The sequence below is a fragment of the Cnephaeus nilssonii genome, assembly GCF_951640355.1.
Source record: "Cnephaeus nilssonii genome assembly, chromosome: 8".
NCBI lineage: Eukaryota > Metazoa > Chordata > Mammalia > Chiroptera > Vespertilionidae > Cnephaeus > Cnephaeus nilssonii.
In genome coordinates, this window is record NC_137079.1 from 2,738,179 (window position 1) to 2,753,192 (window position 15,014).

Below are 15,014 nucleotides of genomic sequence, written 5' to 3' on the forward strand. Positions count from 1 at the left end.
TGCCCACCAGCTGTAATTACTTGGTATATACAGTATGGATACGTTAGTACTCATAGCAACTCTAAGATAAAGGCACTAAGCTACTTCTACCTTTGAAATGAGGAAACTGAGTCACAGAAAAGTTCAGTTACAAGGTCTCATGGGCTGTGACAGCGGAAATGAGAACCCCTGGGTTGTGTCTCTATGGTCTGAACTTATCACAACAAATTTGTTCTCTTTGACCCTTGTTTACACTTCCATGTGTCCCTGGCTGATCACAACCCATGCCTCTCCAGCCAGAAGGCAGAGATGTTGAATTCTGATTGCTAATCTCCTCATACATGACTTGACTGTCCCCTACTCCAGTGGTAGAGTCAGTTGTGGAGCTTTCTAAAAAAAGAATGACATATTAATGTCATGCAGAGAAGTGCTCCTTTCACTGATCTCAGGCTATGATTTGGGATTGTGTGTTCCTGAAGAGCACAACCAGCCCAGTTATGTCTTGAGAACATTTCTCCTTGAGGCTCGGGTCCAGTACTGGGGTTGGTTGAAGGGTAATATACCTCCAACCCCTGGGGCAAAGTAATTCTTAATTCTATCTTGATGGAGGTTTTTTTCTGGGCTGCTGTGGGGACACACAGCACTGGCTCAGTTTGGGGAATGAGTAAGTGCATAACTCAGAACTCATGTAAATAAGATGTGGGATGAACTTCTGCCCCAATTAGTTGGAGTCAGAAACATCATAAAAAATAATCCAAAAGTTCTTGGCCTGGAAGGGGCAGGGGCAGGGCTGAGTCCCATTCTACTGTTTATACTAGATGTTTATGACACTGCTCCCATGACCCTGCTGGGCCCAGCTCACAGCACAGAGAGACCTGTTAAAGGTCCCTGCTGTAACCACCAGGACACTGATGGAGACAGACTGCGGTGAGCTGTATGAAAGCAGCTGTGGGAGAAAGGAATACTCAGAGACAGGTTGAACCTCTAACCCACATGCCAAGGAGTGCAGACTCTCACATCTGTATTTACAACTGTGTAAAAAAAAACTAGGACTTCAGCATCATAGATTCTTTTCAGCAACAGTTTATTGTTTAATAGCAATAATCTATTGAAAAAGTTTAATCTAATTCCTTACAAAATTCTGCATTTAATATTCTCAGTCACTCTATCTTGCATTTCTATGCTATATTTTCCCCAGAAATAGTTTTTTTTTCCTCAAAATTATGAATCATGTGCTAACCCTATAGGGTTTATTTTTTCCCCTAGATTGAGTTTTCAGGTATGAAATCCAGCTGAAGCTTTCTCCGGGTTTAGAACTGCTGTCTCCTCAACATGAGGACTCTAGTGCTGACTATAAATGAGTGACCACTGTCCTTTCATGACACAGAAAGTGTTTTGTATTCTCCAAATTCTCATACGAGCCATAGCATTCCTCTCTGAATAAAGGACTTCTCCTAAGTTTTCATTGAATCATTTCCCAAGGAAAAATTATTGGTATTCCTTAAGAGGTTTTTGCCTCCTAAATACCGTTCTAGTGGTTATTTCATCACCGAGTTTTCTTGTGAACACCATGCCTTGAGCTTGGCTGAGTATCTGTTCATAGCAATTACACACCTAGGGGTTCTCCCAGGTGGGGTTTGCTCACATTGTTTACCATGAATTATAAATGAAAGCATTCCCACAGTGACTGCAGACTGAGGGCTTTCCCCTGCGTGAATTCTCTAGTATGAAGCTGAGAGCTGTTGCTGCAGACTTCTGCTTTCTTTATACTTCCAGTGCGAGTTCTCACATGTCACCTATGGTCAGACAAGTGACTGAAGGCCTTTCCAGAGATTCCATACAGATGGATTATCTTCCATCTACATTATCACATGGAAGATGAGTAAGGATGACTGCAGGGTCTTCCACATTGATTACAGACAGTGTTTCCTTAATGTGTGAGTCCTTGCTGTTTTTAAATGTTAAAACTATAATTGAGTTTTCTCATACATTCATTATTTATAATACCATGTTATCTCAGGTCAGAATATTTACTGAAGGCATTCATAATTTTCTCTCCATTGTGGGTCCCTTCATGTCGTCTAAGGGCAGAACACTGACTGAAGGCTTTCCCACACAGATGACATCCATAAGGTTTCTCTCCAGTGTGAGTTCTCTCATGTCGTCTCAGGGCAGAACATTTACTGAAGGCTTTCCCACACTGACAACACTCATACGGTTGTTCTCCAGTGTGTGTCCTTTGGTGCTGTCTGAGGTTAGAGGACTGACTGAAGGCTTTCCCACATATATGACATTCATATGGTTTCTCTCCAGTATGAGTAAGACTATGTTTTCTAAGGTCAGAGCTCTGAATAAAGGCATTCCCACAGATGTGGCATTCGTATGGTTTCTCTCCAGTGTGAGTCATCTCATGTCTTCTAAGGCTAGAGCAATTACTAAAGGTTTTCCCACATAGATGGCACTCATATGATTTAACTCTGGTGTAAAGTTGCTTATGTTGATTAATGCATGAATGGTCACTAAAGGATTTTTGACATTGTTTGCTGATACAGGGTTTCTTTTCCATATTGGTTAACACATGTTGAGTCATTGTGGAGCTATGGGTAAAATCTCCCAAATCATTATATTCATAGGGATCCTCTTCAGTGTGAAATTTCTGCTTTGGGGAAAAAGATGAAAGGCTGTTAATTGATTTGCCCACATAAGTTCATACATTCACTTCTCTACCAATGAGTACTAAATTAATCTTGCAGTGATGGTATCCAATTAAAACCTTCCCAATGATACCTGCATATGCATGGTATGTTACTCCACTCTACACACAGATTTTCTCTTTTGTAGCATCTCAACTGCAGAGCTTATTGGTTAATTTTGAAAACTTCAACATGTTTCAAAGACTAGGTATGCAAACAATGTTCATGCAGTTGTTCTTTTTATTAATATCTCAGCTTATAGTTATGAACTTAGGTTAATTCCTTCTCTAAATGCAAACTACCCTGAGTTATTTGTTCAGAAAAAGCTTTATCCTAAATTAACATAAATCACAGTATTTTACTCAAGTACTAACATCCAATTGCCAAATTTTAATTTGAATGACCACAGTGAACACTCATGAAACTTACCAGTTGCATGATTGTAAATGTGTCCTTTCCACTAATACATTGTGTGGCTGTCATTTCTTCATTTTGAATGGCACTTTCCCTGCCTGAAATAATTTTTAAAAAATTAGAACAGCTTTATGGGAATGAACATGTGAGTATGTCTCAAAAATTGGCATTGTGATGGGGAATACTCTAAGGAAGTAGAAACACATCCAAAGGCATTGACAATTCGTAAAGATTTTCAGGATCGAAATATGAAAAACGTAAAATAGATGTTGGGTAACAAAAGAGAGGGAAAACTTTCAAAGGGGAGGATCAGAACAAGAGTTATTATGTGAAAGCTTAACTTCAATAGCATATGAAAATCCTTATTCTTCGAGCCAATGACAGGAGGACACATGAATTGTGACTGATATATATATATATGAATGGAATAATGACAATATCTGAATAATTTTGCTTCATTATCCATCTACATTTTGAAAAATGTCACTCAAACTTCCCAAAGCCTTCACTTGATAGTCTAAGGACTTACTCAGTCACTGAGCAGACAGCTCCTCACACTGAATACCTGACCCCCACTGCTCACCTGCATTCTGGCCTTGGAGAAACCCAGTCCCTTCACTCCATAGCTCTTCTCCTTGCTCCAGCTGAAAAGCCACATCTGATTTGCAGATCCGATATCATGTTTGTGAAAGAAAGGTACATGGATTTTGAGATATCTATATGTATAAAAGGCTAAGTGACTGTCTGACCACCCGACTGGCCAGTATGATGCAAATTGACCACCAGGGGGCAGACTCTCAATGCAGGAGCTGCCGAGCTGTGGTGACTTGGCAGTGGCAGTTCTCAGGTCACGCACCCCAGAACCAGAGAGGAGGGAGCCTGATTCCAGGGTGCATCACCTGAGAACTGCCCTCTCGCAATCTGGGACCCCCTGGGGGATGTCTAAGAGCTGGTTTTGGCCTGATCCCCACAGGCCAGGTTGAGAGACCCCACCTGCTGGAGGGACCCTGCTCACTCCGTAGATACCCTGTGAGCCGTGGCGCTGCCCCAGGTGTGGCTGGCCGGGGAGGGACAATGGGAGATTGCCTCCAGGGTGTATCCAGCCCATCTCACCCAGTCCCGCTCTGCTGGCCACCTTCTAATTAATTTTCTTTCAACGTGCACAAATCCGTGCACCAGGCACTAGTGTGCTAAAAAAAAGTGCATTCTCATCAAGTCCACAACAGGCTACTGATGAAAAATAAGATCACTGAAGGTCACCCCAGGTACCACCACTTTTAACAAAGAAAACAGGGAAGAAATCCAGGTCACATGTCCACAGTAGTAAGACCTCTGGGTGCTGATGTCCATGCTCACGTTCACACGGAAAGCAGAATCCTCCATCTTTTCAAAAATGGGGAAATTAAATGTCTCCAAAGTTGCTTGAATATTATTTTCAAACATAAGTTTCAAAAGAATGATCAAGTCGGTCATTTTCACTACTCTGGTCTTAAGTTCAGCATAGTGATTAGAACAAAATAATTATTTAGAAAATTTAATCAATTTATTTAAACATTCAAAAATATTCATTGAGCTCCCAGTTCTGTTTTGAGTGTTAGATATTGAGCAGTAAGGAAGACATTAAATTGGGATCAAGATTACATTCTAGTAGGGTGACAAACTAGGTGTAAGTAAATGAAAAGAGACAACTTTTACTCCATGTAGTTTTAAGGTCTATGAAAGAATCATGGTAGAGAGAGGAGTAGGCTGTGGAAGCTATTCTAGATACTTGTTGAATGAATGAATGAATATCTATTTACATACTTACATACATACATTAAAGTTGACACACTCACCCAGAAAGACCAGGTGTCTGATGTTCTCTAGCATCACATCTCTGTACAGCTTTCTCTGGGGTGTGTCCAGCAGGGCCCACTCTTCCTGGGTGAAGACAACAGCTACATCTTCAAATGTCACTGATTCCTAAAATATCATGGACATTCTGGTTTAGACAGACTAATCCCAGCCAATATCCAGAGTAGGAGGGTGGAGATGGCAACCTAAGGAAGGGGGCTGAGGAGCTGGGTATATAGGATGATCAAACTGAAGTTGGGGTTCTCAGTGCTGAGCTGGTATCTGCCTTTCAGATATATCACAGACATATTCATAGTCTGAATTAATAAGCCTTTGTTAAAAAGGAACATCATATGAAATATGGTGTAATATAACCTTGAAATTTTCTAGAACTGATCATTTTTACTTCCAGACACATGATTATAAAAAGTACCCTTAAAAAGTTAAAAGTAAAACTCACTTCCTGGTTAATGTCAAGTAAATTTCAAACTTATAATTAAGGCAAACAATAATTCTGATTTGCCACTTTTGAACCATGACTATAGTTACATCATTCCCCTAGATGAACATCAGATTCCTTGTCTATGAAAGGGTTTAATAATGTGTTGTGAGTGTTGAAAGATTCAATGAACTAATTTTTTCTATGTAAACATGTATTAAATACATGCCATTGGTCTATAACTCACTAAAATGTCCAGGATCCTTGAAGCAATCTCCAGCATTCCTCAGAAATGAGTAAGTTTCACACAGAACTTGGTACCAGTGGGTGTTGTCTGTCTCATTGCTAGAGGACTCAGGTGTTCATAACAAACAATAGGCGAGATGGTCAGCAGCGCAGGCCAGGGCTCTGAGAGGCTGTGCTGAAGGACAGTTCTAATCTGACCGTCCTGCAGGACGAGGCCTCCCATTCTTGACTTTACCTGGGGCCTCAAGCAGCAGTTGTCACTGTGTCCTTTGTAGCTTTATCTTGTCTCCAGCTAAAGGATAAAAGAAGCCCCTGGATTGCTAGGTCTATCTAATTTTCCAACGATTTCCCAGGGTCTTACATTTGACTCTGCTCTACTCCCTGCCCTGCATGCACAGCCACCGTTAAGGAATAAGAGTACCTAGACCTGAATTCCAGCTACCAAATATGAAAGAAAGGTCAATTACAAAAAAGGAAAAATGTGTGATTGGGGACAAGAATGATCATGAGAGTTTTAGTTGTCTTCTTAGGAATTTTCCGAAAGTGAAAATATATTCTAACAAAACCTTCTATTTAAAATGGAAAAAATAAATGAATGATTCCTCATGCTCACCCAGGACCTGTAACATTCAATGACTGGCCTCCCTGATGAAACCACTGCCTCCCCACTGTTCTACTCCTCATTCATCTCTACTCACCACCACCCACTCAACACTGTAGTCAATAGCATGATTAAGGAGTCAATTATTTCCCAGCGAGGCCATGGACTGAATTAGAGAAAGAGCTTCTCTCATCTCTTCTGTATATGTACAATCTGCTGGAATAAATCAGTGTGATGTTAGGAAGAATGTTAGTCATTGGGGCATTCCTGACCCATTACAGCCATCTCAGCGTCCTGGTGAATTTTCCCTGGAGCTCAGATCTCTGAATGCCTCCTGGTTGCTTAGGACAGTGATGAAGTAGGAGAAACCTGCCCACTGATGTCCACAGCAGAGTGATTTCAGTAGAAAGAGGCATTCCTACTTACCAGTGGCTGCATGGTCAGTGACTCAGTTGCCAGGTATCTTTCTCTGGGTTTTCATTCACAGACAGTCTTAAGGACTAAACAGGCAAATCTGGGGACAGAGAAAGAAGCCATGAGACTCCAGTCTTGTGCACAATTTCCAGACCCTCCTGTCATGAAACTCCAGTGTTCAGCTGTGTTCCCCACTCCCAGCCTAACTAACAAACAGGCAGTGAGTCTACAAGAAATGCAGAGGACTCTCCACCTCCCCTAGGGCCACAAGAATGAAGACTATGGGTAGAGTTGATAATAAAAAGCAAAGAAATATAGGAACTTTATGGATAAGAATATCAAATGTACTGAGCTTTGTATACTAATGTGGCCATGGCATTCAGTCATTCAATTCCCTTTCTGACTTCCAAGTATAGTAATCCCTGACTCACACCATATGTAGACATTCCACCTGCAGGTAAGCACTGTGGAATTTCTCAGGTGTCAGTACTGCCTTATGCACTAGCAGGGATTCTCTAACCTACACGTACTCCTCTTGACCCTCATTTCCTCCTGCTCAAGTATCCAAGAAACTAAGAACCTGCTTTTTGATAGAGTTAATCAACTCACCAACTTATTCCATTTGAAGGGATCAATGGCACTCATCCCATCAGTCAAGTCCTTAAAATCTTTGCCATCAGAAAGTGGCAGGAGGACATACATGAGTCATGGAGGCACGGGCATGTACTGCCTCGGTCCTCTAGGTCAAGGGTGCCCAGATAATACAAAATTGCTGGAAATCTACTTGGTCCATCTCATATTTTCATAAGGTGGTAGCAGAGTGCCTGCTACAGACATATATTTCTCTCTAAACAATCACCATGAATTCATGTGATTTAAGAAGAACTAAACTCAATGAAAATTACTTGAAAAAAAGATGCAGTAGCTATTAAAAAGGCTGAAGCATAAAAGAGGTAGGAGTGAAAAGTTATTGAAAGTTAATATTCAAGGAATCCTTTGCCTTGTACCAGAACATTATTTTAAAATTATTCAGTAATTTCAGTAATGGACAGCCTACAAATTATTAAAACCCCCATGGCCCAGGAATAGAGGGAACAAGCATGGAAAGCTAGAGAGGAGATCCAAGCCTTCCGGAGCCCTTGCAGTCTTTTCTAAGTGTACTACAGAACCACAGAACTGCTCGTGCTGCTCCACAGACCACGGACATGGAACAGGGCAAGGATGGGCCAATGCCGGCTCCCAAAACAGCTCATCTCCCACCAACAGCCCAGGATCAGAAGCAGGATGCCAGAAGTACATACCTCAAGGTGGTAGAGTGGAACACAAGGCAGACAGTGCAGCGAGACAGTCAGAGCCAGGAAAGGCTTTAGCCTCAATGTTTGTAGTAGGTGGGGCTTTGGGGGACTGGTGGGCAGGACATGGTCCTTGAATCCAGCCACCTTCCTGGAGGCCAGATTCCCTGGAAGGCACACACAAAAATATTTAAATGACCCAATATAAGAGTTGTCTCTGAATGGCAGATAGTTTTCCAGATATATTTTTATATTCTACTAGAGGCCCAGTGCATGAAATTTGTGCACTGGTAGGGTCCCTAGCAGCTGCCGGCAGGGGCCCGTCACCTGCTGCCACTTCTGCCAGGGCCTCCCTCCCTTCCCCTAGCTAACAGCCAGGGCCTCCCTCCCTTTCCCTGGCCAGCCCCGCCCCCTGGTAGAACTCCTGGATGAACTCCTGGTCGAGAGAACAATTTGCATACCACCCTTTTATTATATAGGATCATTTTTTACTCATGCGTAATTCAGCATTTTGGAACAATTAACACACAATAAAAATTCGTTTAATATTTTTTTAAAGAGAAAGGATGACAGCTGCTACAACATGAGTGCAGATTACACAGAAAATTCAAATGATGGCTTATTCTAGAACATCCTTTTGGCAATAAGCAATATGCACAGTCAACAAATAATGGGCCATTTTGAAAGTCATACATTAACTAGACAAAGTCCAGGCAAGAGGAGTTTTTTTCACGTTAGCATATATGTTTTCATATATCACGCAGACTTCTGAAATAAAACAGAAGAAATGTGAGAGTTTCTGCTGGACCTACACACATTTGCTCCTATTGGATGCTATTAAGAGGATATTAATATCGTCTAATAAAGTTTCTAAGACTCACTAAATATTATGAACTTAAAAAAAAATCCTTGCCATAACTGTTGACACTAAGTGTTTCATAGATATCCTTGCTTGAAGAACTTCTCTAAAATATGTGATTATTTCCACTTCAAAATACTGCAAGAAGTTTAGAAGGCCAAGTATGTACCAAGCAAATTTCTCCTGCTTCTGAGCATCTCTGTCTTCTTCCCACTCCCTGATCCTCATTCTTATTCCTTCTCCAAGCTCCCTTCACAGAGTCTTCCCTCTCCTTATAGGGAGATGCTTTTGACATACCCTCAGTTGTGACTGTGGGGCAGGCAAAGAGGTCAGCAGGAGAGGCCAGTAGAGAGGAGCAGCACTGTCCTCACAGGAAGGACAGACCTGGATGGGAGAGTGGCAGGGTTTGCCCTTCTCACCCCTACCCTTAAAAAGTACAGCTCAGCCCCCGCCCACTGGTGTGGCTCAGTGGTTGAGTGTCGACCTATGAACCAGGGGGTCATGGTTCAATCCCGGTCAGGGCACATGCCTGGGTTGCAGGCTCAATCCCCAGTAGGGGGCATGCAGGAGGCAGCTGATCAATGATCAATGATTCTTTGATGTTTCTCTCTTTCCCTCTCCTTTCCTTTCTCTGAAATCAATAAAAACATATAAAAATTTTTAAAAATAAAAAGTACAGTTCATATTTCATACCACTGAGCAGGAGCCACCTCTCCATCATTCATGGCTTTAACACAATGATGTCAAGTATTTAATTCCTCTTTTCCAGAATATCACATAAGCTATCAGCCCTAGCTGATCTGGCTCAGTGGATAGAGCATCAACCTGTGGACTAAAAGGTTCCGAGTTTGATTCAGGTACCTCAGTGGCAGGCTGGATCCCTGGCCCTGGTCGGGTTGCATGCAGGTGGCAACCAATGGATGTGTTTCTCTCGCATCGATGTTTCTTTCTGTGTCTCTCTCTTTCCCTTCCACTCTCTCTAAAAGTCAATGGAAAAATATCATTGGGTTAGGATTAACAACAACACATTATGACTGTTAGCAGACCTAATTAGCAGCACCGGAAATCATGAAAATAGCTCGGAGCAATGTAGAAGCCATTAACAGACAAGTGCTCTTCCCACAAAATTCCATGACAACCCAGCCCATCCTCGCTCATCTTCAGATACAAGACGCAGATTTCGTTGGAAGTTTTAGTTCACAGCCGGCTAACTTAAGAGATTACATAAGGGGAGAAAAATGTTGAACGTTGAACTAATTGGTTAAACTAGGTTTTGACTGTTTATATAAAATAAATCACCACCATTCTTTCACATTGGAATAGTGTACGATTCCCTGCTAAGCACCAAACAGTGTCTTCCAATCAGAACCCCCTCATCTGGACCGGACAAAACACACGTAAATGGGAACACAAACTGCTACTGAACAACAGAACTCTAATGAGACTGGGATCTGCCTTCCTTTTGCCCCGGGTGGCGACTGTGGGTCCAAACTCCTCCCTGCGGATCCCCTGTCTCTTGGCCTCTGTGGCACTGCTTTCTGCCAGGCCGCTGTCTTTCACTCTCATTGCCTTTTCCGGCCTTCTCCTTCTTCCTGCGCACGCCCTGGCCCCCAGGTCTCCCTGGCCCCCAGGTCTCCCTGGCCCCCAGGTCTCCCTGGCCGCCCAGGTCTCCCTGGCCCCCCAGGTCTCCCTGGCCCCCCAGGTCTCCCTGGCCCCCCAGGTCTCCCTGGCCCCCCAGGTCTCCCTGGCCCCCAGGTCTCCCTGGCCCCCAGGTCTCCCTGGCCCCCCAGGTCTCCCTGGACCCCAGGTCTCCCTCGCCGCCCACCTGACCCCGCGGGCACCCCATGGGATGAGGCGGTCCCTGCGCAGGAAGCGCACTTCCCAGTGGGACAGGATTGGAAACAGCCTTGACAGCTGGGCCGGGGGGCGGGGCTTGAGGGCCGGGGAACCTAAACTGCCCAGGAAGTTGCGGGGTCCCCGAAGGCGCCCGGATGGGGAGGGGACTCAGCGGGCTGCAGATCCCCAGGGCGGGGGCCTGCGGGGCGGGGGCGCTGCGCGGGAGCGGAAGAGCCCAGGCGGGGAGGGCGGGGCGACTGTACCTGCAGGTGAGCGGACCGGGGCCCGCAGCTCCGCGGCTGCCGGGTGCGCGGGGCTCCCCGCGGCGGGGGCGGGCGCAGTGCCACCGGGTCCCTGGATCCCGGGCTGCGGGTGCGGAGGACGCGGCGCGGGGTCGTCACCAGCGATCCTGAACTAGCAATACCAACACTCGCTCCCGCCAACGGGATCCTGGAGCGGGGCATCTGCTTCCGGGTCGGCAGGAAACTGCGAGCGCTTGGGGGCGGGGCCTGGCGCCCCTCAGTCCCGCCCCGCCTGCAGGCATTTCCGGGCGCGGAACCTGAGTCTCCTGTCTCCTTCCGGGTGAGGTGGGTGTCCCTGGGCCCGCCGCGCACCCTGCTTCGCGTTCAGTGGTTCCGCTGCCTCATCATAAAAACTCTGGGCTGTGGCGCCACTGACACCGGATGCGGAGGCACTTCCGGTCAACCTCCTGAGAAGGGTGTCTGTCTAACCCTCTGAACAGGTGCCATCCGGGGAGTCGCTGTGGGTGGAAACTGAACATCTGAGGTTCCCCCCGCGTAAACTTTCTTATTCTTCCTTTTTCTTTTTACTTAAAAAATATTTTTATTGATTTCACAGAGGAAGGGAGAGGGAGAGAGACAGAGAAACGTCAGTGATGAGGGAGAATCATGGACCCGCTGCCTCCTGCACGCCCCCTGCTGGCGATGGAGCCGCAAGCCAGGCATGAGCCCTGGCCGGGAATGGAGCTGGGACCTCCCGGTTCCTAGGTCCCTGCTCAGCCACCGGCCCGTGGCCTGGCTCTTCTCCCTTTTGTGATGGGAACGAGAACGTGAGCACCAAACGTGCCGGTTTGAAAGGCGGCATTCACACTGACGACCACAGAACTTGGTTTCCAGGAAGGATGGGGAGGGGGCTGAGAGATTGTTTTAAAAGAACAAAATCACTGCCTGTGTACGAATACGTATGTGTACATGCGTGTGTGTATACGTATGTATTCCTTATTCCTTTCTCCTTTACGTTTAATGTTATAGTTCACAATTCTTGAGATTTATACATTCAGGCAAATATAGATGACATCCTACAACTTGCACAAGTTCTTATTTTCTAAATATTTGTATCTTCACATTTTCCCTTATCTTTACTCCCCGTTATCTGAAAGTGTATTTTTTAATTTGAAAGATGAGATATATTAATCCATGCGTTTGTTCCCTTTTTCTGAATGTTTCATGTTAAGGATGGATCAGGAGGCTTGTAAAAAAAATGTGCTCCTTAGGAGATAGGTAGATTTTGCTTTCAACAATGATAAATCCATTTTTCCATTATTTTTAGACACACCAAATTGGAATATCTACATGAACATTTGAAAGCAGTGTAAAGCTGGATTTTCACATTTCAGTTGCCTCATTTATGCCTTTAATAAACTTTAATATGAAATATGTGAGTTAAAATTTCCTGTGTAAATTCTGAAGTTCAGGGTAGAGGAAATGTGGCAAGATTACACATCCCAGCTATTCATGCTGCAGACATGTCTTAAAGATATTTCCAAAGAAGAACCCTTCTGGTTTTCTAATGTCTAATACAAGTTTCTCCAGCTTTGATTTTTAAAAAATATTTAGAGTCAAATGGATTTAAATTCTGGAAGATAACATTCTCTTAGGCAGGGGGACAATAAACACTCTGGGGTCCATGCCACTGCTCCCCCAGGTCTCCAGGTCTGAGGTCCTTTAACCTGACCACATCTCACTTCTCATCCTCAGGTCTATGGGGACCTGAACACAGATTAAGGAGCCAAGACTGTACATGATTTGAGTTCAAAGAATCCAGATATCTGAAGTCTTCCCCCATTTAGTTTTTCCTCATTTGCCTTTCTTTACACGGGAGTCCCTGTAAACCCTCAGCCCTCTGACCCACCTTCTCCATCAAACCTTCTGTATTTCTGGTTTATACACAGTGTGAGCTTTGTGAGGCAAAAATTCAACTGAAGTGATTCCTCTGGGGTGCACAAGGGTATTGTTTGCAAGTTCCCTGATTAGAGAATTAGAATGATCTAGAACGTGTTTAACAGCTCCAATGCTCAGGACTCACACAAGAACTTTCTGAACTTACACTTCTGAGAGAAGGATCCAGACATCAGTAGTTTTTATCTCTCATCAAGTGGTTGCGGTGTAACCCAAATTGAGAATTGATCTAAATGCCGTGCTGATCACATTTTAATGTGTGTGCAGACTGTGGGGACATTGCTGACATGCATGTAGTGATGCAGCGGAGCTGGGCTGTGCCCAAGACTCTTTATATCTAATAAGCCACAGGTCCAACCAAGATCCTCTTTATGCTCTGGTGAATGGATAAATTAATTTTTAAAAAGATCAGCAATGTTTAGAAATCAAAGTTCCTGTAGAATATCATATTTGAGAGAGCTTTATTTACATTACAACAATTTTAAATACATTTACAGTGACCAATAATAACTAAAATGTACAAGGCCAAGAGAATATTCCCTATAATTGTTTCCACTAAAATACTTCTATGATATTGAAAACTTGCATTTCAGGTCAATATGCTGCTGGAAAGATGCAGACTCTCTAGGTGGGTACATTACCCAGAGTTTCCCTAGCCATTTGCACAGGTACACATTAATCTCATAGCTTCCGGTTTACATTATATTTTGATAGTCCTGTGTGTGGACTCAATTTCTTACAATATAAATTACAAGTTCAAATGCCCGTTTGATACTAGTAAGTCCCATTTTAAATACATATTAACTTGACATAAATAGAATAGGCTATGTCTACGTGTCTTTCCTCAGCATTGTCTAGAGTTCCACGTTTTTATACATCCCATCCCACGGCTGGAAGTGAGAGTCACCAGACATAGCCTGCCCCTCCATCTTTCCCCTCCTCAGTCCAGCTCTAAGGAGGGCGTGGTGAGCATGGGGTCTTGGGCATGAACTCCTGGAAGAGAGGAACACTGGACAGAGGTCTGAGGACTCTAATTCTGCATGCCACAGGGCACTGGGCAGCTCTCAGTACTTCCTCCAGCTGCCTGGTTGGCAGAGCTCCCTGTGAGGAAGGCAGGCGCTCCAAAGCCACATCTGTCCCACACAGCAGTGCTGCCTTCAGGGAACTCTCAGCCCCAGAACTACCTTAGCACTCACCATGTAACTGCCTTCTCCCACCTGGTGGATCTGCCAGGCCCTGTCAGGACAGATAGGTTCCACTTCTCTGCAGGGTCTGTTCAAGGCATGGTCTGTGTGCTGCCTGGCCAGCAGGGGGCCAGCAGCAGTGGTTCTTGCTGTCACTGGGAGACAGAATTTGGCTGTTGCTCAGGAGGTGGGTGACCTTCACTGTGCCTTTAGTGCAGCTGAATAAAGCCTTCCCTGTATACTGGAGGGGACTTACAGCATTCCCAGAACTCAGGCATGAAAAGATGCTCATTGTCAATAATGGCAGTTCCCAGAGTGTAAAATTGACTAGAAAAATTGGAGGATGGGACACCCTCTCCTGTCATTCCAAATAGGAACCAGTGGTCTGGCTCCCCGGAAGTGTCCCAGGTGCTGTTCACTGCTGTCCATGCCATCCCAGGAGCAGTTTCTAAGTTGACTTAGAAAGTTTTGTGTTGGCTCCTGCAGGGCAGGGATGCCCTCGCTTTGGCCTAAGGCCAGGGGAAGTGGTTGTTGGGCCCTTGAGGGCACTTCTGAATGTTTGCAGAGGCTGAGCCTAAACAGAGATGCTCTCCCCGAATCTGCCCTGCGAATCTGCCCTGTGGACCTGAGCTTATTCCTGCCTCCAGCGAGGACTTGATCATTCCAGGAAACTCATCAGTTTCAGGAGCTTTGTCAAAGCAAATGTGTTTCTAGTTCAACTTGGCGGCCCAGGTCCTGGAAAGACTGGAAAATTTTCTACCTCGGGCCCCTTGGACCTGATGTTTTCTAAAATAGGTGTGCAGTGATGGCTTTCAAAGCCCACCCAAGCCTCTGGAAGGTTCTACATTTCGGTGGGTGCCACAGAAATGCTGGTGCTGCTGGAAGGCACAGAGACGAGGATCGTGCAGCCCAGTTTGGCTTGGTCTGGAGGATCTTCCTTTGAGATGTCACACTCAAAAGGCTGTTAGCAAGGGGCTTTAGTTTCTAACTACATGGACACATCCACCATCTTGCTTGAGTACCTTC

The 15,014-nt window shown here is 44.8% G+C and overlaps 1 protein-coding gene across 9 annotated transcripts; it reads right to left on the reverse strand.

Annotated features, from left to right (window-relative positions):
* Positions 1-1,055: 1,055 nt before the first annotated feature.
* On the reverse strand, positions 1,056-11,120 carry ZNF596 (zinc finger protein 596). 9 transcript variants are annotated; one of them, XM_079779036.1, is made up of 9 exons: positions 10,870-11,109; positions 9,632-9,749; positions 8,605-8,679; positions 7,921-8,078; positions 6,632-6,719; positions 4,922-5,048; positions 3,670-3,744; positions 3,102-3,184; positions 1,058-2,638 (listed from the first exon to the last, which is right to left on the reverse strand). In XM_079779036.1, exons 5-9 carry the CDS (start codon positions 6,641-6,643, stop codon positions 1,991-1,993), a joined length of 945 nt encoding a protein of 314 aa, XP_079635162.1. In that variant the 5' UTR covers positions 6,644-6,719; positions 7,921-8,078; positions 8,605-8,679; positions 9,632-9,749; positions 10,870-11,109; the 3' UTR covers positions 1,058-1,990. The 9 variants fall into 9 exon arrangements, with proteins under 9 accessions (XP_079635165.1, XP_079635167.1, XP_079635162.1 ...); XM_079779035.1 differs by having other exon boundaries at positions 8,605-9,154; XM_079779039.1 differs by lacking the exon at positions 8,605-8,679 and having other exon boundaries at positions 1,056-2,635; positions 10,870-11,120.
* Between the last annotated feature and the right edge of the window lie 3,894 nt (positions 11,121-15,014).

What these genes read in the sequence shown, in the direction of transcription:
- ZNF596 (XM_079779038.1), bottom strand. An exon ending in CAGACACCTGGTCTTTCTGG is followed by an intron (nt 3,745 to 4,921) that starts GTGAGTGTGTCA and finishes TCTGCAAATCAG; the next exon opens with ATGTGGCTTTTCAGCTGGAG. An exon ending in TCTCCAAGGCCAGAATGCAG is followed by an intron (nt 3,185 to 3,669) that starts GTGAGCAGTGGG and finishes AAATTATTTCAG; the next exon opens with GCAGGGAAAGTGCCATTCAA.